At 36.7% G+C, this 25,069-nt stretch overlaps 1 protein-coding gene across 4 annotated transcripts in view; it reads right to left on the bottom strand.

The window, feature by feature from the left end:
* Positions 1–25,069, bottom strand: part of rargb (retinoic acid receptor, gamma b) — a 142,467-nt gene that overhangs the window by 5,800 nt on the left and 111,598 nt on the right. For all 4 annotated transcript variants that reach the window (XM_073915377.1, XM_073915375.1, NM_001083310.2 and 1 more), the window contains 2 exon segments: positions 1,715–1,863; positions 352–493 (listed from right to left, as the gene is read on the bottom strand). In XM_073915377.1, the coding sequence (XP_073771478.1) occupies positions 352–493; positions 1,715–1,863 (291 nt within the window).

Here is a 25,069-nt window from a genome sequence, read left to right as displayed (position 1 = left end):
CCACAGAACTGCCGCTCACTGGATATTTCCTCTTTGTCGGACCATTCTTTGTAAACCCTAGAGATAGTTGTGCGTGAAAATCCCAGTAGATCAGCAGTTTCTGAAATACTCAGACCAGCCCGTCTGGCAGCAGCAACCATGACATGTTCAAAGTCACTTAAATCCTCTTTCTTCCCCATTCTGATGCTCAGTTTGAGCTGCAGCAGATCGTCTTGACCATGTCTACATGCCTGAATGCATTGAGCTGCTGCCATGTGATTGGCTGATTAAATTTTTGCATTGCTAAGCAGTTGGACAGGTGTACCTAATGTGTTAATACAGTATACACTATTAGAGTTACAGTGGTTTCACCTTCTTTGGACATTCCGACCTCGAAGCACTTCTGCAGTCTGCAGTACTGGCAGCGGTTGCGCGTCACTTTGTTGATCTGGCAGTTTTTGTCTCTGTGACAGGTGTACACCATGTTCTTCTGGATACTGCGGCGGAAAAAACCCTATTGCAAATACCAGAGATAAACACAGAAACACAAGTTCATTTAAATTCCTTATCCACACTGAAGGCTTTGATTTCGTTAAAATATGCTTTGTTTAATATTAGAGATGAGGTTTCTGCATTTCATCATCTTAGCCAGCAGAGGGCGATGTAGTTCTTAAAGAAATCAAAGCAATACTCTTGAGCTTGGTGGTTACACTGGGCTGGAATATGCACGTGTGATCACATTCATTTAACAATCACAAGGTCATTCAAAGGGCTAGTTCATCCAAAACTGAAAATTCTGTCAAAATCTACCATTGACTTGTCACAAATCTGTTTGAATTAAATTCTATTGAACACGAAAAAAAAAAGATCACCTGTAAAATATCTGGAAAAACAATTAAAATGTCACAGGAGGGTTCATATTTTTGTCTTCAACTCTATATTATATAAGGTCAAATTGAATTTCCCATAGTATATTTGAGCTGTTTGGATTTTCACTATAAATGCGTTATCTTGGAGAGGTTTAAACGAGGAGTTTTAATATTTGTTCATTTCTTTAATGTAGAAATTTAATGTAGGTTTATTCGGGAAAAGGTTTTTTGAGATATTATTTTGAAATTTATATGTTACAAACATTTGAGGGTAAAATCTTTAGCCCTCCTGTGCAATATTCATTTATTTTCAAATATTTCCCAAATGATGTTGAACAGATTGAGGAATTTTTCTCAGTATTTCCTATAATATTTTTTCTTCTAGAGAAAGTCTTATTTGTTTTATTTCGGCTAGAATAAAAGCAGCTATCAATTTTTTTAAGCCATTTTAAGGTCAATATTATTAGCCCCCTTAAGCAATATTAGTTTTGGATTGTCTCCAGAACAAACCACTGTTATACAAGGACTTGCCTAATTACCCTAACTTTACCCTAATTAACCTAGTGAAGCCTTTAAATGTCTCTTTAAGCTGAATACTAGTGTCTTAATCAAATATTATGTGCTGTCATCATGGCAAAGTGCTCTGTAGACTAAAACATCTTAAAGAGGCTAATAATATTGGACCTTAGCAGTTTTATGCCAGCCAAAAAAAAAAAAAAAACGTCTTTCTCACTTGGAAAATATTTGGAAAAAGACATAAATTATCACAGGAGGGCGAATCATTTTATCTTCAACTGAATATATAATAATAATAAGTCCCCACTATATTTCGAGAGCATCATTCTCTTTTATATGTGTTTGCATACCTTGCAGCCCTCACAAGAGCTGACTCCATAATGATATCCAGAAGATTTGTCCTGGCACACGAAGCAGGGTTTGTAGACCCGTGGAGGAGGAGGTGGAGAAGGAGAGCTGGGGATCATCTCTTCAGAACTGGTGCTCTGCGTCTCCACCGCTGCACAAATCAAACACACAAAAACACCACCATTCAGTACAAAAACACAACACAAACGCTGTCTCAAAATGCTCGAGCTTTTTAAAGCAAGATGAATACTGACTGAGGGTTTCATCACTCATCAGATGAAAAAAAAGAAGACTCCTCAAGGATATCTATCTAAGGATGTGGTGGAAAGTGAGATTGGCATCATGTATGTGCAGCCGACAAATCTGCAGCAACTGTGTGATGCTATCATGTCAATATGGAGCAAAATCTCTGAGGAATATTTCTAGTAGCTTGTTGAATCTACGCCACGAATGATTAATGCAGTTCTGAAGGGAAAAGGGGTACTAGTAAGGTGTACCTAATAAAGTGGCCAGTGAGTGTATGTGTTCATTACAACACCGTTAATTTGTTTTTCAGTATTTATTTGGTGCTGTGCAAAGAACTGCACAAAACTTCTTCATCAATAACATGTCCCTTGAAATATCATTATTGTGAAAAGGAACCAGCGTGGTTGCCATTATACTGCCTCCTAGTGTTCATTTCACTCATAAACTGCAGTCAAATGTACGCCAAAGTACTTTTTTTTTTGCAGTTTCACAAAAACTAAACCACTTTGGCGCCTCAACATGTGTTCAGCTTTGCTGTCAAACACCCAAATGGTGCAACATTCATCCTGATCAACATCCTGGAAACCAGGAATACAACATAGCACGCTCTGCTCAGTTTACACACCAGCGTGTGAATGCAGCGCTATACGTATAGCGCACTGGTTCACCTTTCACCTCCACGCTCCTGTTTCCTGCACCCTAAATTCCTCAGTCCTGGACCACTGGCTATTTTACTGGATCTCCAGTCTCAGGACGGCCTGTAAAGCCAGTCTGTGGCCTGTGAGTGGCCTGAAGGCCAGCCTGACCCATGCTTTATTGGCACCGAGTCTCCATTGACACCCACGGCAGCTGTCCTGCACCCCACGCTTGTTAAAAAGAACTGAGAAAAACAGGCGAAACCGGCCCTTCAGAGCTGGAGGTTTTACAGCCTGAATGGAGTGAATCCCCCAAATGTGCCCCTCATTCTGTCTGCGTTTAACAAGAGCGCACTGAGAGATGGTAGAGATGGGAACGCTCATAAAACAGTAGGAGGAGGGAACTAGGAAGCCACACGTTTTATGCAACTCCAATTTGAAATGACATGTAACCACACTTTAACCTGATCACTTTATTTAGCGTTCATGTAAAACGCCAGGTTTCAATTCATCAATCAGGATGAAAACAAAGAAAGCACAGAGAACACAGAGGAAAAGTGTGAAAACTTTAAATGTGTTATTTTAATGCACGTTTCAGATGTTAAATCCACTAGGGGGTGCTGTCTACATTTTGCCAAATATAAAATAGACCATTCTAAGGGGCAAAATGGGGCCTTTAGAGCTGGAGGTTTTACAGCCTGAATAGAGTGAATCCCCCAAATGTGCCCCTCATTCTGTCAGCGTTTAACAAGAGAGGGTAGAGATGGGAACGCTCATAAAACCGGCATGAAGAATGTGTGAAGCTTTGACCTTGGCTTTGACAGCAACTTTGGCTCCGAAAGACATGAACGTGAACCGAGAGTCACACAAACACCAACAATGATCTGATGGCAGAAAAAAAACAGTGCATTGAGAATGCGACATTTGGCAGACGATGAAAGCATGAGCTGTTACTAAACAGCATCAGAATCTAGAGGTTCAGACAGTCAAAACCTAATTTATTTACTCTAAATTGATTTTTCTTTAAACTGATTATCTTATGACGTGACAAAACACAAAAAACTGTGATTAACTACGTGTTTGAAGGTCTCATACCTTAATATATATATATATATATACAGTTGAAGTCAGAATTATTAGCCCCCTGTATATTTTTTCCCAATTGCTGTTTAATGGAGAGAAGATATTTTCTACACATTTCTAATTATAATACTTTTAACAACTCATTTCTAATAACCAGGGCCATTTATTGGAATCTGTAGACATTTACTGCTATTTCTGCGGAGAATTTTTGTAAAAATCTGCGGATTTCTGCTAAATTATTTTGGAAGTATCATAACTAAAACCTTAATATCTGAAATAAATCATAATATCTTTTTAACTTTTATTGTTTAAAATGCAAATTGAATTAGATTCACTTTATTTGGTAAACAAAGCAAGTCTCTCATATAATCTCTACTAAAAGACAGAAAATATGACTGTACAAAATGCATTGTACATAAATCAGATGAACATTTTAATATTAGTCCATAATATTAATGTAATTAATTTAAAAACTGAATAAATATAGATTTACACACATTTACTCAAGTAAAAAACAGAATTAATGAAGGCCTAAAAATCTGCAGAAATCTGTGGTAAATTTGCGGAATTCATGCGCGTGCAGAGTCTGGGTGGGCCTACTAATAACTGATTTATTTTATCTTTGCTATAATGACAGTAAATAATATTTGACTATTTTTCAAGACACTTTTATACAGCTTAAAGTAACATTTGAAGGCTTAACTAGTTTCAGTAGGTTAATTAGGCAGGTTAGGGTAATTAAGCAAGTAATTGTATAACAATGGTTTGTTCTGTAGACTATTGAAAAAAAAAATGCTTAAAGGGGCTAATAATTTTGTCCTTAAAATGGTCTTTAAAAAATTAAAAACTGCTCCAATTCTAGCTAAAATAAAACAAATAAGACTTTCTCCAAAGGAAAAAACATCATCAGACACACTGTGAAAATTTCTTTGCTCATTTGGAACATTTGGAAAAAAATTAAAAGGGGGGCTAATTCAACATTATATATATATATATATATATATATATATATATATATATATATATATATATATATATATATATATATATATATATATATATATATATAATAAAGTTTCTTAGAACACAAAATTACCAATTATGCTTTGTGTGTATGCGCAAGGAGAATGCTTGAAGAAGAACTTCCGGTCGGCAGCTTATGCGTGTAAACCGTCTCATTTGGACAGTTTCAATACGTATATATATATATATATTTATTTTATTTTTTTCATAAACCAACTTAATAATTATTTAACTAATTGACAAACTAACCTTAATAACTAACTACTAACGAATGAACTAACTAAATAAATAAATTGAATATGACCAATTCCTAACTGACTCATGGATTGTGGTATAATGTGAAACTTTGTATACAATAAAAGTGTGTCTTCACATACAGTAAAGGGCCCTATTATACACCCGGCGCAATAAGGCACAAGACGTGTTTGGGACGATTTGTAGGGGTTTTTTTTGCGCCAAGTTGTTATAGCAAATCCATTTGTGCCACTTTGTGGACTCATCGGTGTGCTGGTCTATAAAGGAGGTGTGTTAAGGCGCATTGATTTTCCGTTTATTCATGACAATCAGCATCTGTATAATGTCATTATTATTATCAGTATTATTTATTATCTGCATATTTATATTTGTTTTAATAAAAACCAGTTTAGATTTGTCCAGCTGTGGGGTTTTGGAGGCGTCTGCATCATCATATGGGGCACAAGAACAGGACGTGTGTTTGGATGTAACTTTTTTGAGCACTTTTCATTATTATTGTTTATTTATTCCTTTGCTGGAGATCAGAACTGAATTTAGAAATAGTTTTGACACATCTTTGTGTTTAACAAACTAAATTAATTATGTGGGGTAATAGATGTGTTCAGTGGAGTGAGTTTCCACCATTTCCTCAGTAAAAAAAAGTACCAAAGTAAAGAAGTAAAGAGTAAAAGTAAAGAGAAAGTAAAAAGGCTGAATGGAGGAGGCTCGTTCTTTATCCTCGCGCTGCAGATGCTCTGTTTAACTGTTTTCTCACTAGTGAAGCGTTCAGGTTTTACACTTACAAAGTCAGCAAATAGTTAATTATGGGCTGATCAGACCAAACACGCTTTTTGCGTTGAGAGGCGCTTTTTTTGAATGGTTTACTAACAGTGGTGAGTGTTTTACACGCTAATTAAGCACCATGTGCGCCTCGCGTTTTACCCGCCTGCTGCGCCTTGCGTTTTTGCCCTTGTGCCATGCGCTCGCAGTTGAAAAAATGACTCTGACCAAAAAAATAGTTTAACGTCACTTGCATCTTTTACACTCTGATCAAAGGAAAGCAGAGGCGGGGTTTCCATTGAAGTGCCTGCAGTGTTTGTGTTGTCATGACGACTATGGAGACTTTTGAAGATGGAAGAGAGACCTGTGGTTATGCGGTGCTGTATGACTTCACAAATCTTCAATATGACAATATTAATAATTATTTAAATTATATTAATATCAACAGCAGCACTCTCGCACAATACCCAGCTGATCAAGTAGTTGCCTTGTGACATAAAAAAGCAACTGCAAGAACAGGACAGTGTGGTGCGCCTCGCATTTTTGGAACGTAAATTCGCGTTCAGTGTGATCGGCCCCTCAGGCAAGCTAGGCGAGTCATTGTATAACTGGTTTGTTCTGTAGACAATTCAAAACAAATATTGCTTAAAAGGGTTAATGGTATTGATTTTAAAATGATTTAAAAAAAACTTAAAAGCTGCTTTTATTCTAGCCGAAATAAAACAAATAAGACCTTCTCCAGAAGAAAAAATCATACTGTGAAAAATTCCTGAATCTGTTCAACATCATTTGCAGGAGAATGCATGGTCAAAGCACACATTTATAAAAGTCCAACTCATTTTAACTTGACAGACAGTCTTAAAAAAACACTCGTCTGACGCGTGTGTGTACTGAAAGTACGTAAAGTGCCTTTCCTCCAGCACTCCGCAGTGTTTTGGGGTCAATCTCTGGCTTCTTCCTTTGGGTTTTGTGCTTCTGTCATGCATATCAAGCCTAGGTCTCTGGAATGCTGACAGACGCAGTTCTTACACGTAACGCGCAGTGAAACACAAGAACGCAACCCGATCACTGTGTTTATGTAGTAACTGAGGCTGAATTGGCTTTATGTGTTTATATGGCAGCAATGCTTGAGTGACGGAGAGCCGCTCTGAAAACATCAAGCGCTTTTGTGCTGGAGGAGTGGAAACCTGGCGCCAAAAACACAAATACTGACAGACACGAAGGGGAGAACGAGCATTTCTAGCTTTGTTATGTTTCACATCCCAAGCGAGTCTGTGATCGATCCTGAAGTACAGCAGATGAAGTGTGATGGAGAAGCAGTGAAGGAAATCAGCAGTGTCTTGACATTTGAAGGCTTAATTACCATTCAGAACCAGAGTCAGACATGTACACGCTAAAAAAAAACAAAAAAAAACACTGGGTTGTTTTAACCAAAGGTTGGGTCAAATATCAACAAACCCAACTTGGGGTAATTTTTACAAATGAAATTTTTTAAAATGACTAATTACTAATAACTAAGTGTGTGGATATTTGACCCAATGTTGGGTTAAAGTGTGTAATAACACTCTGACAAACACTAATTATCAAAAGTGTACACTACATCAGGGTGCATTTAAAAAAAGATCATTAAACTTATGCTCACCAAGACTCTAAAAAAACACTGGGTTGTCTAACCAAAGGTTGGGTTAAATACTGGCAAACTCAACTTTGGATAATTTTTAAAAACTGAATTCAAAAGACAATTTTTTATCCCAATAATTAAGTTTGTTGATATTTGACCCAATGCTGGGTTAATGTGTATAATTACACTTATACGCTAGTTGTCAAAACTTTACATCAGTGTACATAAAAAATAATTAAAGAAGCCTTTTCTGCTCACCAAGACTGCATTTGCACTCTAAAGAGCACTGGGTTGGTTTTATAAAAGAACGGGTCAAATTTTGACAAACCCAACTTAATTTTTAATTTAAAACTAAAATGACACTTTTGAACCCGATAGCTACAGTAGGATTGTCTATATTTGACCCGATATTGGGTTAAAGCCTCAAATTATTTTAAAAGTGTATAATCATCCTCTGACATGATCAAACGTTTGCATTAATACACATTTTAATAATTTTCTGCTCACCAAGACAGCATTTACACTCCAAAAAACACTGGGGTGTTTTAACCAAAGGTTGGGTCAAATATCCACAAACTCAATTATGAATAAATATTTTTAAATTAAACTCAAAAAACACTTTTTTTAACCCAATAATTCAGTTTGTGCACATTTGACCCAATGTTTGGTTAAAGTGTATAATCACACTCTGACATACACTAATTGTCAAAAGTTTACATAAAAAATAAAGGAAGGCTTTTCTGCTCACCGAGACTGCATTTACACTCTAGAAAACACTGGGTTGCTCTAACCAAAGGTTAAGTCAAATATAAACAAACCCAACTATTTGGTAATTTTTTAAATTCAATTTTAAAATGACTCTTTTTAACCCTTTTCTCTCTCTGTCTTTTTAAGTGACAGTAAAATGGTCCATATTCGACCCAATATTGGGTCAGTAAAATTTTTAAAAGTGTATTATAATCCTCTGACATACACTCATGATCAAAAGATTGCATCAATACACATTTTAATTCTGTTTTTAAAAGACGCCTTTTCTGCTCGCCAAGACGGCATTTACTCTATAAAAAAACACTGGGTTGTTTTAACCAAAGGTTGGGTCAAATATCGACTAACCCAATTATGGGTGAATATTTTTAAATAAAACTCAAACGATACTTTTTAACCTGATAATCAATTTTGTGCATAATTGACCCAATGTTGGGTTAAAGTGTATAATTACACTCTGGCATACACTAATTGTCAAAAGTTTACATAAAAAAAATAAAGGAAGGCTTTTCTGCTCACCGAGACTGCATTTACTCTATTATTTGGTCATTTTTTCAATTAAATTTTAAATGACTCGTAAAATTGTCAGAAAGTGACAGTAAAATGGTCCATATTCGACCCAATATTGGGTCAATAAAATTTTTAAAAGTGTATTATAATCCTCTGACATACACCCATGATCAAAAGATTGCATCAATACGCAATTTAATTCTGTTTTTAAAAGACGCCTTTTCTGCTCGCCAAGACGGCATTTAAAAATATTGACAAAACCAAACTATTGGTAAATATTTTTATTTAAATTTCACACACTCACACATACACGTACTCAGAGTTGTAATCTACCATTATGGGGACTTTCCCATTGGTGTAATTACTGTACAGACAGTATATTATCCTAAATCCAACCCTCACAGGAAACAACCTGCACTCTTACATTTTCAAAATACTTCATTCTGTCTGATTTATGTGCCGTTTCCCTCATTGCATCCAAACTAATGTCCCCACAAGGTCAACATTTACTAGTACTGCTATACTTGTGGGGACATTTGGTCCACACATTGTGAAGAATACAAGATATGCACGCACACACACACACACACACACACACACACACACACACACACACACACACACACACACACACACACACACACAAACACACATAATGGCTTGCAGACTGGGAGATGAATGGCTCTTTCATTTCTTCTGCGTGGTTGTGTGTGTGTGTGTTTGTGTGTGTGTGTTTGTGTGTGTGTGTGTGTGTGTGTGTGTGTGTGTGTGTGTGTGTGTGTGTGTGTGTGTGTGTGTGTGGATTGGACTGCATGATTAAACCACAAACCTAAAAGCTATTCAAGGCATTCATAGAGCGGCTCATAATGTTTTGCATTAAAAAGTGGAGCAAAGGCACATCATAAACAGATTTTAGGTGAACACAAAGCATTTAATAAAGAAGAATACAGCATGTGATCCTCTCTATGACACAGATGAACACACTGTCAAAATGTATGTTAATCACAGTTGCCTATATCTTTTCTGGTTCTGACTTGCATTATGGGATGTTGATCTCTGCTCTGTTTACTTTTAATGCTGAAAATTCAACTCTACAGTTTAACCAAGGGGACTTTTTAAAAAAAACATTTATTTGTGATGATTTTCTCAAGCTTTAACAAAACATTTTGTACATTTAAGGTTGTAACTTTCCCCCCATTTTTGAACATTGCCGCCAAAATAAATTAGCAAACAAATAAAATTAAAATACAATTACAACAGGAATAAATAAAAGTATTAACCAAGGGGACCTTTATTGACATTTTAATAGGTTGAAATAATAATATAATGTATAAGAGATAATATGTAGAGATATAAGTCTGTAAAATAACAGAAAATGCACTGGCTGTTTATTACAGGGTTTTGGTAGCATCGTATACAACACCAATACAGCACTTTACACTATTACAAATGTTCATAAAAGTTATTTTTTTTATTTTAAAGGGATAGAAGTTTTTTAAAGAATTATCAAGTTTATATAAAGCAAATCTAAAGCAAAAATAAGCAAAAAAATAATAATAAAAAGATGAATCACAAAACACTGTGGATATTTTGACAGTGCAGATGAATAATAGCTGCATATGACCACAGTATTTTTAGTCAAATGCTGACGCAATCAGTTTTACAGGCTTTCTCCATGTTGTTAGATTTTATAACGTCTCACCAACATTCAACTTGAAGCCTTACTGAGAAATTTAACACGCTGGGTCAATTCAGGTTCACTTCCAAAAGCTTGCACATCGGACACGGCTGCTAATGCTGTAAACGCCAAGCCTTTCTGAACAACTGATAGTAAACTGAAGCAAACAGCTTCAAGCAGCTTTAATTTCAGAGTAAATGATTACAAAATTTTACGTTTTGGGTGAAACTTTTCTTAAAATAACCCACACTGTAAAAAAGTACAGTATTTGTTAATTACAGCTGCAGCATTTAGTGAATTTTTCAGTTTATTTCCATTTGTGAATTGCATTATGGGATGTTGATCTCAGCTCTGATGACTGTTGATATTAAAAATTCAACCCTGCAGTTTAACAAAGTGCCTTTTATTGACATTTAATAATATCCGACTGTCCATGTTAATGCAAATTTCAGCCAATCACATGGCAGCAGCTCAATGCATTCCGGCATGTAGACATGGTCAAGACGATCTGCTGCATTTCAAAGCGAGCATCAGAATGGGGGAGAAAGGGGATTTAAGAGACTTTGAACATGGCATGGTTGTTGCTGCCAGACGGGCTGGTCTGAGTATTTCAGAAACTGCTGATCTACTGGGATTTTCATGCACAACCATCTCTAGGGTTTACAGAGAATGGTCTGAAATAGAGGAAGTATCCAGTGAGCGGCAGTTCTGTGGGCGCAAATGCCTTGCTGATGCCAGAGGTCAGAGGAGAATGGCCAGACTGGTTCCAGCTAATAGAAAGGCAACAGTAACTCAAATAAGCACTCGCTACAACCGAGCTCTGCAGAAGAGCATCTCTGAACACACAACATCTCCTGATGGCTACTTCCAGCAGGATAACACAACATAAAGCGTGAATCATCTCAGACTGGTTTCTTGAACATGTCAATGAGTTCACTGTACTCAAATGGCCTCCATAGTCACTAGATGTCAATCCAATAGAGCACCTTTGGGATATGGTGGAAAAGGAGCTGTATGTATATCATAGATGTGCAGCCGACAAATCTGCAGCAACTGTGTGATGCTATCATGTCAATATGGAGCAAAATCTCTGAGGGATATTTCCAGCACCTTATTGAATCTTTGCATCGAAGGATTAAAGCAGCTCTGAAGGCAAAAGGGGGATCAACACGATATTAGTAAGGTGTACCTAAGGCTGGCGAGTGTAAGTCTGTAAAATAACAGAGAATGCACCCGGCAACCTATTATAAGGTATTTGTAGCGTAATATACAACATCAACATAGACAATATAGCTTACTTATAGTTACTTTTTCAAACATTTTAAGGTTAAAATTTGTTGCAAGAAAAACCAAGTTCCCATATTGCATATTAAAAGCAGAAATAAAATTAAAAACTTGAATCACAAAATACAAAAAACTGCTAATTTACAGATTTTTTTAAGTGTATTATTATATAATGAATAAAAGATAGTTGAAACATAATTCCCTCTCTCTCTTTGACTTGTGAGAGCTGTTTGATGGCATGAGGGAGATCTCATGTTTCTTGTTAACCTTTCATTCCTTGGCACCGTATGAAAGACGATGATGCACAGAAATCAGGACATGATATTATTATGTTATTAAACAAATACTTCTGTGCTTTCATTATATCTTCTCCTCGTCTCTGTTCCAGCTTGTAACTATTCTGGGCGATGTCTGGACATTTGTTCGATGAGCGGTTCTTGTGTTTATTGACTCCTTTAAAGGTCCATTTTTGAAAAAGAATTAAAAGTTCACAGGCTATCCTGCAAAAAAAATCTAGAATCTAGAAGCATCTTCTAAACATGTAACAAATATGTTTTTTGTCTTCAGGTAAAAATAAGCCAAATTAAATGAGTTTCTGCTTAAGACAAGGCAAAATCAATTTAATCTAAAACAGCTTTATTTTGCTCACACCACTGGCAGATTATTGAGCTTGTTTTAATGAAAATCTTGCTTAATTTTCACTGTTTTTGTCTCAAAATAAGACAATTTCTCTTATGTTGTCTAGAAAATGCTTCTTTTTGTTATTTGTACTATAGAAATTCAATTTAATTCAATTCAGCTTTATTTGTATAGCCCTTTTACAATGTAGATTGTGTCAAAGCAGCTTCACATACAACCCAAGCACATTCTGGAAACGTAGCCCCGCAGACATTTCTGGAGAACGCGATTTACGTGGCCGGAGGTACGTAAGGCCGCGTTTAGTTTTTTTCGAGCGAACGCTACTGGGCGGTGTGGCGCCGCTCCGCCCCTCCTCTTCGCGCTCGGCGGCCGACGGCTCGCCTCCGAGTGGAGGGCTTTCCCAATGCAACCAGTTTGTCCGCTTAGCTCACAGCGTTGCGTCCGCGGAGCGGAGGCCCCGGAAGAGGAGCCGGCCGCGGGGACGACGACCGGGATCGAGTCCGGGGAACAGCGGTTCCAGAAATCAGGTAAGATGAAAAACAGAATCCAAAAAATAAGGGCGAGAACGCAGCGAGATCCGAAAACGCGGTCGAAATCTTTTTTATTTTTTTTTTCTTTCTGGATGGCTTTTGCAAACCGTGGCTTGGGTTTAGGGAAGGAGGAGGAGGAGGAGGAAGAGGATGGCGGCCAATCCGGCGGCTTTTCGTGCGAGAACAGCACGGGCGCAAATGGCGCGTGCTCCCGCGATGCGCCCGAGATGCGAAAAAGCGCGCACAGCGGCCTCTCGCGGATCCGCGAAAACAAAAACCGCTCAAATACGTACCTCCCGGGACGTATCTCGGGGTCCCCAGAAACGTCCGCGGGGCTACGTTTCCACAATGAGTCCGGGTTGTTCACATAAATGGTCATAGTAACTGAAACAGTGTAGTTCAGTTTTTAGTGTTTAAGTTCAGTTCAGTTTAGCTCAGTTCAGTGTGATTTAATCATTACTGAGAGTTCAAACACTGAAGAGCATATTCATCGATGCGTAGCTCTACCAAGAAACAAGACAAAAACTTTACCCTTAAAACATGTGCGCTTTATAATTGCAGCAAACTGTTTGGAAGCATTAAAAGTGTACACAATGTCCAAAATCTTTACATGCCTTGACCCAGAGACTGTTAAGATGCATGTCACTGATCAGAAGATGACGGATGCTTACTGTATGATGATCGAAATGGCCTTAAACATCCAGCAGACACAAGATGTCAACACGATGTCAGAATTAAGTTGTACCCCAGTGTCATGGGGATGTTTATTCATTCATTCATTTTCTTGTCGTCTTAGTCCCTTTATTAATCTGGGGTCACCACAGCGGAATGAACCGCCAACTTATCCAGCAAGTTTTTACGCAGCGGATGCCCATCCAGCCGCAACCCATCTCTGGGAAACACCCACACACACATTCACACACACACTCATACACTACGAACAATTTAGCCTACCCAATACACCTGTACCGCATGTCTTTGGAATGTGGGGGAAACCCACGCGAAGGCAGGGAGAACATGCAAACTCCACACAGAAACGCCAACTGAGCCGAGGCTCGAACCAGCAACCCAGCGACCTTCTTGCTGTGAGGCGACAGCACTACCTACTGCACCACTGCTAGCCCTGTAACGGGGATGTTGCGTTTTGTTTTACCATGAAAATCATGGAAATGTCACGACTGTGAGTGACCACCTGAGGGCGCTGTAGTTGAATGGACACTGAGTGGAACTACAGCGCCCAAAAAGACTACATTTCCATACATTCTTTCGCGCACACACCCGGTCTGTCATCTACACTGATTTCAACCACAGCTGTCTCCAATCTCCGTTGATTACCTGGACTATATATTCAACCATTCCACCTCTGTTTGTTACTGCGTCGTTTGTCTTCCTTGTCGTTCTTGTCCCCAGTTCTAGTAATTCTTGCATACCGAGTTTCTTGATCTTGTTCTTGTACTTTTTGCTAAAGTCTAGTTTGTAGACTTATTGTTTCTGAGCCTTGCCTCCGTTGTAGTTTCTGGTTTTGTCGTTTGTTTGCTACTTTGTATTCTTATCACCTTGTTTGTTAAATAAATATCTGCACTTGCATCCGCACTTTTTTGTTTCTCTGTTTTGATCACGCTAAACGTGACAGGAAGTGTCAGCATGTGATGCCGAAATGACGTTGGATGTTTACTTGACATTGGATTTTGGTCACTTTCCAACAAAAGTCAATCAAATATCAACGTCATTTGATGTTGTTATTGAACAAATAACGCTGTTCTTAGATGCTGGCTAGACAATCTAATCTAATGTTAATGTCTGATGATGTTGTGTGCCTGCTGGGCAATAACTCGATGCACTACAGAATGTTACGTTTACACACACATGCACAAATGACATGTAAACTCATCAGCTTTATACTCACTACTCTTGAGTACTTTTGAAAGGGCTACTTTTTACTCCTACTTTGAGTAATATTTACAACAGGTACTTTTACTCTACTCACACTACATTTATAGGCAAGTAATGGTCCTTTTGCTTGATATTCAGTACTCTTTCCACCCCTGGTCTTTGTACAGCGACTGAGCTCGCAAGATGTTTCCCTGCCCTGGCATGTCACCATCTTGAAAATAACACCGTCAAATATTTCAGCCTTGAAAAACAAAAAGCATAATGCTCGCGCATGTGGACTGAGCCGATTCTTGTTTTCACATTCACGACAGACACGCATAACAAAGGCCACAGTCTTCAGCGAGACTGAAAGCTGATTTAATCCTCTAACACACCGCGCTCCGGCTAAAGCAGCACCTGTGTGAAAGCACACACTAAAACATGCGCTAATACACACATGACTGCTGATGATGATGACGGCATATAAGCAGACTGAGAGAATCAACACAGCTAAATATTACACACCAGTGAGTCCTGGAAAAGCATGTAAAAGTATCACTTGCCAAAAAACATATTGCAAAAGTATTTGTTTTAAACACCTTTTAAAGTAAAACCTAGCACTTTCTAGACATACTCAAGAGTAGTGAGTAAGGCTTGGTTATATAGGGCAAAAATGCTATATTGCTCATTTATTTCCACATTGAACAATAACAAGAGCCTGGGAACGCCTTGGGATCCCCCCAGGAGGAGCTGGAGGAAGTGGGGAGAGGGAAGTCTGGGGTTCTCTCCTAAGACTGCTGCCCCCGCGACCCGGCCCCGGAAAAGCAGCAGAAAATGAATGAATGAATGAAGAAATGAATGAATGAATGAATGAATGAATGAATGAATGAATGAATGAATGAATGAATGAATGAATGAATAAATGAATGAATGAATGAATAAATGAATGAATGAATGAATGAATGAATGAATGTATGCCACTCATTATATAACGCCAAAAGGACAATATACTATCATCACAATGCAAGTACACTCTTCCAAAGAACACATATTTTATTCTTAAGAGTATTTCATTTAATTAGAGTAATTTTAACAATTTTAAAATTAGGAGTTAGAATCAGAATGTGAAAATGTATATCGTAAAGCAGAGATGCGCAAAGTAGGGCCTGCGGGACAAAGTTGGCCCATAGTAACCTGCAGATTTGGTCCATCATCCTAGCCGTGACGAGTGGGAGGATGATGGGGATGGTTTAAAAACGGTCATTTCTTATTGAATGCAACCTTTTGTTTGTTTTATTGCTAAGCTACAAAAAGCTAATTCAAATTGAAAGTTTCAATTAATTGAAATAAAGGATTTTAATAAAAATGTACTGTCACCCGACAGATAGAAGACAGCCTCGGAGATCAGTAGACCTACACGGAATTTGCGTGCGCAGAAATGCGCAGATTTTTAGCCAATCATTGAGTTTATGTATTTACTTGTGTAAATGTGTGTAAATTTCAATAATATTATTGTGATATAATAATCGTAGTATTAAAATGTTTATATGCTTTATTGACAATACAGTTTGTAAAGAAATATATTCAGTCTTTTAGTAGATATAGTATATGAGTGACTTGCTTTGTTTACCAAATATGTGGATCTAACTGGATTTGCATTGTAAACATTACAGTAAATAAAAGTTAAACATGTATTATTTTTTATTGCACATATAAAGTTCATTATATGACTCCGCATACTTCCACAGATTTTGCTTACAAATTTCTCAGCAGAAATACCAAACAATGTCTGCAGATTCTTTCTGGCCTTAGAGATCAGTGAGCAAATGAAGGCAAAGGCAGATTGTGCTAGTGTATTCAGCTTAAATTCCACTGTGCTATAAATGTGTTTGTTTATGTTTTCATTGTAATAAGTTGCAATTTAAAAATATACTGTTAGTTAATATGATTTAAAGTAATGTTTTCTATTCGTTTTTTAAATATTATAAATTTAGTTAGGCAATTATCAATGGCAACTTTAATGTTCACTCTCATAAAAATAGTCAATGTTGTACCAAACCCTTGTCACTGGGGCAGTACCTCTTTATGGAACAGAGCTGTACCTTAAGACAAACTCATTTGTACCATTGCAGTTTGTACCTTTAAGGACTTGATTTGTACCATGGGAAACCAAAATGCACCTTTGGTATTTAAAACCTGCAGATACAATATTGTGCCTTCATCCACAGTACAAAACTGATCCATGAAGGTAGCACTACAGTGACAAGACACTTTATACCTTAACAGTTCCTTCAAGAACTATTTAAAGGCATTTTGCTTTATCCAAAATGCGTCAATTTATTTTCAGTAAATATAAAACATCAAATAAAACAATGTTTTTATAAAAAGTTAATGTTTGTGTAAATGCAGCTCTTCCATTTACAATAAAGAATACAAAATACTTTAACATCAATCAACAGATCTATTTTTGCTAAACATTTCACAACACTTTTGACAAAAATGTTACAGAAACACATTCTCCCATCTACAATATAAAACTTTTTTCTTCTCCAATTTTCACACAATGCCTTTGTAATCTCTGTAAAGTGCATTTAATTTACTTAATTCTAAAATAGAAATAGAATTATGCAACAGCAGTAATGAGATATGCACAATGTTTGATTAGTTTTACAATAGTAAAATGTCTGCACGAACACTTTGCATACACTGTAAAAAGTGTTTCATTGGATCAAAGTAAAAAAATTGCGTCAACTTGTTACACCTAATTACTTTACTTTAAATCAACTTAATTTTTTTACTTTAAAAATAATTAATTCTCTATTACTTGGCCAAAGCAAAAAATCTCTTTGAACCAAATAAAGTTTTTAAGTTTTTTGAAATCTTAAATTTACTTTATTTACTCTTAATTGTTTTACTTTGTATTAACTTAATTATTTTACTTTACATCAAATCAAATATCCAATCAAATACAATTTAAAATATTAAAGTAATATAAAGAAATTGATTTGCTTTTAAAATGTGTAATTTTATCGTTTAAGATGAATGACTCCAAGCATCAAACTATTGACAATTTATTTTGTCAATACCACATTTTTTACAATGTGTACAGTACAAATACACACTGTCTAACAATGTAAACATAACAAACATGACAATTTATGTCATAAAACATTTCTACAATGTGCATAGCATTTTTATAAAATTATACTGTACAACAGTTTTTAGTATCCATATACAAAGACCCTGGATACAATGGAAGTTCACCATAGGAATCAGTAATCATTGGACACCTTTTCATGAACAGTCAATCAAAACTGACTACACAAAACCTTAAGAATTCTTCTGAGGTTAAAACAAGTTTGGCCCAAAAAATGGCTTAAAATGTGCAGTGTAAAATTAAATACTTTTTAATAACTCTGTAACAAATTAGCCAACTGTTGAAAGAGAAGTCTTCACCTTAATGAAATAGTTTACCGAAAAATTAAACTTCTCTCATAATTGTCATTAAATTTCTCTGAACCTAATTTAATTAAAGTTAAATACTTAGAATAGCTTAAAGATGAGTAAACAATGTATGAACTTTCATGTTTTGGTAAACTATTTAATGCTTTATAATGAAGATGAAGAAATGAAGAAGTCCAACATCTAAAATATATCGCAATCAGAACACTGTAGTTGAGTCAAAGGATACAAGTTATCTCCAGTAGCTTTAAAGAGAGGTTCTGCACTCTTCAGCACATCTGCTTACTCCTGCAGGTTCGGCACCCTTCGGCTCATCTGTCTACTCTCCAAGTCCATGATTATTTTTTGAAAGGTCTCAAAGATATATTTGAGTCCTTCGGGATATTTTAAGTTCAGTGCATAAATGAGTCCAAACATCATGGCGCAGGGACATGCAACAGAAGGCAACTCATTTAGTACTTCCACACAGTCAATGACAATCGAAATGTCCAGTGCACGAGTAAGAGCATCACTTTCACGGGTCACAAAAAGTGTCATGGTGTTCTTTTCAAATTCACCCATTGCTTCCTCCCTCTGGTCAGCCTAAAAACATGCAAGAAAAAAAAAAGAGTTAATAAGGGAGTTTGGGAAAAAAAAAATTTTGTATAAAAAATAAAAACCCTTCATCTGAAAATTCTTCCAAAATTGAGTAAGCCATTTTGTAGTTAGCCATTATGGTGGTTAATGTAGAGGCCAAATGTCTTTAGCTTGCTTTAATTAAAATATCCTCATTTGTGTAAATAAATGTGTATTTTTTTTTTTACAAGACAACATTTAAATTTTTGGGTGAAGATGTACTTTTACACCCTCTTTAGCTTCAAAAATGCTTTTAACATTTGTACAAACTAACACTTCTAATGTGATGACCATTGTAGACAACTTTGTTGAGTGCAGTACCACAATTTCCAATCAGAGGCATTCATTAATCTACTCAAATTTGTTCAAAATGCAGTTAAAAATGGAAAAAATGCTTTTAAGGCAGTAGTTCACATTCAAAATTTAGCCATCATTTACCACCCTTTTGACATTTCAAATCTGAATGAAATACTGTCCTCTGCAGAATTTTGAACAATGTTGATAACAGCCCCTGTTCACTATTATTGTATTCACACAAAACCAATGCAAGTGAATAGGGGCTCTTAACAACATTCTTCAAAATATATTATTTTGTGTTCTGTGAAAGAAGTCACACAGGCTGATGTGTAAATGATAACACAATAACTTGAACCACTTTAAAGTAATTTCTTCACCAAATCAGAATTCCCCATGTTTTTCTCACCCTTAAGGCTTGAGCAAAGTGGTAAAATATTGATTTGAAAGTGAAATATAACCAAGTCAAATATGGTTGGAGAAAATTTTAGGAGTTTGCATTGTCAACATTACCTGGTATTCTTCGATCAGACAGCTTGCATCTTCACAAAGGTACATGATCAGGCACTTCAGCAGGCACTCTCCTCTGATGTCTATGTCCAGGCTCTAAAAATGTTCAAGATGTATTGTTTTCATTAAACCAAAACACTATTAATTAATTGCTACAAGCAATTTTGTTTGTATGCAACCAATACCTGATCCATAACTTAAATAGTGTCCTTCGCTTTTTCACGGAGGACTCCACCTTTGCTCCTAATAACCTGGAGAATCTGAGAGCTCTGTCTGTCCAAAGAGGCCATAAATCTTAACTGTAAAGGTAAGGTTGTGTTGTGCAAAAATTCGGCATCAATCTGTAAGAAAGAGAAATAGAAAATAGACTTATGAAAAAAGTTACTTTGAGAACTAACAGTAAAAATACATATACACATAAACCATTAAACAATAAAAAAAGTTTAATTAGGTCATCTAAGACATTTTCAAAAACATTAGATGCTACAACCCCATGGTAAAAACTATGGTAAATTCAGAATTAGTCATGTACATTTTAACATTTATCAATAATAAAAAAGTTGTTTTTATTTTTATTTATTTTTTACCTCCTCTTGTTGAAACAGTGCTGGCCATCTTTCTTGCAGTTCTTGAGAGTATGATTGTATCATCAGTGCTGCTAGAGCTAACGGAGGACAGAGCATCATCATTAGACTGGGTCCCATCAATAGTTTGAGCAATGAATGAGTATTTGTCTGGCAAGGGGATAATCTTTAGAGTGTCAAGACTCAGAAGTTCTCCAGTGTTTGTCAAATTTACAAATACATCCCCAAAATCTTTGTCCTGATACTGTAGTCTGACTCTGTCATTTAATCCAAAATCTTTTCTCACCTTTTCAATGAGCGCATCCACTGATTCGGGAATCCCATCTGGCAAAAGCAACTTTCTTGAATCATCTTGACTCACTATCACCAAAAGCTTGGCAGATCTTCCTGACATGCTTAAGGATTCTGGAAAAAAAAAGAAAATTAATAAGATGACATTCAAAACAAATAATAGATAAATGTCAGACCTTTACATGTTCACTACATCTTGTGCACTTTTCTTAGAATATATAAACAATTCTAACCTAGAACATGTACAGTTGAAGTCAGAATTTTTCTCCCCCTTTTGATATTTTCTTTTCTTTTTTAAATATTTCCCAAATTATTTGTAACAGAGCAAGGAAATTTAATGAATAAATGTACAATGGTTGACATGATAAAGTATTGTTCATGTTCTAGATGTAAAATGTAAAACAAAACAAAATTCTGATGTCCCTTCATAGTTCTTGTAGGGTTAAATGCATTTAATGCAGTAATATTTAGATTCAGAAACAGAAGCAATATATTGAAAACATCAGGAAAGCAAACGGCGTTCACTGCTCCTCTACAAGCATTTTGACCGCTACCAGCACCTATACCTTAAGTGCGCGAATAGATGCGCAGCCCCCCGAAAACCACGGCTGCCCTTACTGTGATCTTTCAAAGCACGGCTGGCGTGACCACGTTAAAGAACACGTTATACACACCATACACGCAAACGGAACGAATATCTTGTGTAATGGCTAAGCTTTGACACTCAATGACAACGCTGAGTCCCATACAAAACGTTTGAAGCGTGCATGCACTTTATACATGGCGGCGCCATGTAAGGTTAAGCTGAGAACATGCATGCTAATGGCGCCGTACGTTAGCGCACAGCATTAACCGAAAGCATTAGCATACCGCAAACAGTCTTTGAAAATACGCTTAAATATCAATCCGTTTTACCTCAAGCAGTTTACTTGTATGACTATTGTTTAATTTTCACTCGGTTTAACATAGTGATGAGGGAAATTTGCAAACCTTTTAGCAGAGCTGGATTGGTCAAACTAGTAATACTTACAGTATGTAAAACAACATACCATTTTTATGAAATCATACATGTACACTGTTGATTATACACCCAAACATATGTTTAAAACTACTTACCAATTTTATTGATTCCCGCTTCACCACGCCGAGCCCATCCATGCGGTGTAAAAAAAAATGGCGGAAACCTGAATGTGGACAGGCAGGACCAGGGATGACGTTTAAAGTCACGTGACAATTGGAAGCAATATGTTTAATTTAATTTAAAGAATTTATTTACTTTACACCAACAAGACTTACTTTTAATTTAAATCAACACAATTGTTTTACATTACACTGATGACTAGACAGAAAATTAAATGTTTTGAGTTAGATCAAGTTAAAAAACTTCTTTAGAGTAATGACATGCCTTGTGCACTTTTTACAGTGTATGAAGGACTTTTGAACTGAAGCTAACTTGGTTAGCGCTAGCAAAGGCATGTTTACACAACACCATTTTCTATGAAAGTAAAAACATTTGATGCATTTTGCTCATTAATTTACACAACAACAGCATTTTAGGTGACTGAAAATGCTAAATAAAACTGGTTTTAATGTGCAAGTGTTTACAAACAGTACACAGCTATTGTCTTCATGCAGACTACAAAAATAGAGCTGTGAGGACAAATGGAGAGAATTCTGCGATTATCTGAATTCATGGCTATTTTCTCTTGAATGAATGTTTGATTAGCTTTACAATAGTAAAATGTCTGCATGAACACTTTGCATATGCAGGACTTTTGCCAGCTCACATGCACAATGGAAAGCAAACGCCAAAAGATGCGGATATCAATAATGAAACTGTATTTTTCAGAAAATGCTTACCAAACGTTTATTAATAATGCCTTAAATGTTCAGTTTACACCTACAGTTTTATGTTTTACCAGTTGTTTTGTATTATAGAGCTTAATAATTAATGTTTATTAGTTTCTTTAAACACATGCTTTTAAATGATGATTCATGTTTCAATATGGAAATTATTTATAAAATCATTTTGCCTGTCCAGTAATTTTTAGGTTCATAGATATTGCAAGAAAGGAGGAGTTGTTCAACACTTATGTGCCTTTTTTATGAGAACAAATGTTGCTAGAATTGGTTTTATGTATGGGCGATTTATTTTGCATCACTAGAAATGATTGAGGTCATGTCCATGTGTTGTGTAATAAGCCTATATATTGATTATTGTGACAGAGTGGTTTTTGCAATCATTACATTAAAAAAGGTGAACACATTAATTAAACATAAAAGTGTCCATTTATGAAAAATCTAAAGAACAACTAAACACAAACCCTAACTAGCATTTCCTCAACACATGCTAAAGACAGACTGAGAAAACAGGAGCTGTCCTTCTCAGAAGCACATTGTTAAACTTGCATTGCCCTTTCATTCAGCTGGATGCATGCAAAGCTTTCTTCTTTACAGCGCCTCATAAACCCGGCCTTTTATTTTGCCTTTTCAGGATGAAGCTGAGTCAACATTTGGTCTCCCCCACTCTTCGGCCACCTTGAACATCGTTGCGAATCAGACAGACAGTCTAAAAAACGTCTTCCTGACAACCCGCAACGTCATAAAAACACAAAAGTCACACCACAAAGAAAATCTGACCAAAGACTTGTATAGTTCTCATCAGACCAAAAGTAATCCAGTCCTTAAAACTGCTCCTAACCTCAACTCACCCCTGAAACTAGACATACTAAACCTGTACTTAACCTTAAACCCTAATGAGATGTCAACATGAACTTCAGGACTAAAGCTAACTTGGTTAGCGCTAGCAAAGGCATGTTTACACAACACTATTTTCTCTGAAACTAAAAACATTTTATGCATTTTGCTTATTAATTTACACAACAGCATTTTAGGTGAAAGAAAATGCTAAATTTTAAAAAACTGGTTTTAATGTGCAAGTTTTTACAAACAATATACTGCTATTGTCTTTATGTAGACTACAAAAATAGAGCTGTGAGGACAAATGGGGAGAATTCTCAGATTATCTGAATTTACTGCTATTCTCTCTTGAATAGATTCTGCCTTCTATTGTTTAAAAATAAGTCTCGAGCTCTGCCTGATATTAAAAACTTATCTAGAGCGCTGTCTGCTGTGCAAACACTAGCCAAGAGCGCCGTCTGCTGTTAAAAAAACTAGTCTAGAACATCGTCTGATGTTAAAACTAGCCTAGAGCGCTGTCTGATGTTAAAACTAGCCTAGAGCGCTGTCTGCAGTTAAAAACTAGCTTAGTGCCATCTGCTGATAAACACTAACCCAGAGCACTGTTTGCTGTTAAACCATAGCCTAGAGCACCATCTGATGTTAAAAACTTGCCTAGAGCGCCATCTGCAGTTATAAACTAGCCTAGATCGATATCTGCTGTTAAAAACAAGCCTAAAGCGCCGTCTGCTGTTAAAAATTAGCCTAGAGTGCCATCTGCTGTTTAAAACTAGCCTAGAGCATCGTCTGAGAGCGCAGTCTAGAGCGCAGTTTGTTCTTAAAAACTAATCTAGAGCATCATTCAATGTTAAATCAGCTAGGCTAGAGCAACCTTTAGATGTCAACGTCAACTAACCTAGAGCGCCATATAATGTTAAACACTAGCCTAGAGCGCCATCTGCTGTTAAATACTAGTCTAGAGTGCCGTCTGCTGTTATAAGCTAGCCTAGATCGCTATCTGCTGTTAAAAACAAGCCTAGACCGCTGTCTGCTGTTAAACACTAGCCTAGAGCACCGTCTGCTGTTTCAAAACTAGCCTAGAGCGCCATCTGCTGTTTAAAACTAGCTTAGAGCATCGTCTGTTGATTAAAACTAGCCTACAGCGCTGTCTGCTGTTTAAAACTAGCCTAGAGCACCGTCTGCTGTTTCAAAACTAGCCTAAAGCGCCATCTGCTGTTAAAAATTAGCTTAGAGTGTCGTCTGCTGTTTAAAACTAGCCTAGAGCATCGTCTGTTGATTAAAACTAGCCTACAGCGCTGTCTGCTGTTTAAAACTAGCCTAGAGCACCGTCAGCTGTTTCAAAACTAGCCTAAACCGCCGTCTGCTGTTAAAAATTAGCTTAGAGCGTCGTCTGCTGTTCCATCTGCTGTTAAACACTAGTCTAGAGCACCAACTGCTGATTACGAACTAGCCTAGAGCGCTATCTGCTGTTTAAAAACTAGCCTAGAGCACCATCTGCTGCTAAACACTAGCCTAGAGTGTCGTCTGCTGTTTTGTCTGCTGTTAAAAACTAGCATAGAGCACCGTCTTTTCTTAAAAACTAGCCTAGAGTACCATCTTGTGTTAAAAAAAGAGCCTAGAGTGCCGTCTCTCGTTAAAAACTAGTCTAGAGCGCTGTCTGCTGTTTAAAAACTAGTCTAGAGCACCATCTGCAGCGTAGTCTGCTGTTCCATCTGCTATAGAAACACTAGCCTAGAGCGTCATTTGCTGTTTAAGAACTAGCCTAGAGCACCGTCTGCTGCTAAAAATTAGCCTAGAGGGTCATCAGCTGTTCCATCTGCTTTGAAACACTAGCCTAGAGCGCCATCTGCTGACTAAGAACTAGCCTAGAGCGCTATCTGCTGCTAAAAACTAGCCTAATTTTAGTTTTCTAAATAAACAGAACCACAAAATATGCAAGCTGTTAATCTACAGTCTAGTTCCAGCAGCTTCTCTCAGATATAACAAAAGACTAACACAATA

Source organism: Danio rerio, chromosome 11, assembly GCF_049306965.1.
Source record: "Danio rerio strain Tuebingen ecotype United States chromosome 11, GRCz12tu, whole genome shotgun sequence".
In the NCBI taxonomy this organism is placed as follows: Eukaryota; Metazoa; Chordata; class Actinopteri; order Cypriniformes; family Danionidae; genus Danio; species Danio rerio.
This window is presented reverse-complemented; position numbering and strand designations above follow the sequence as displayed.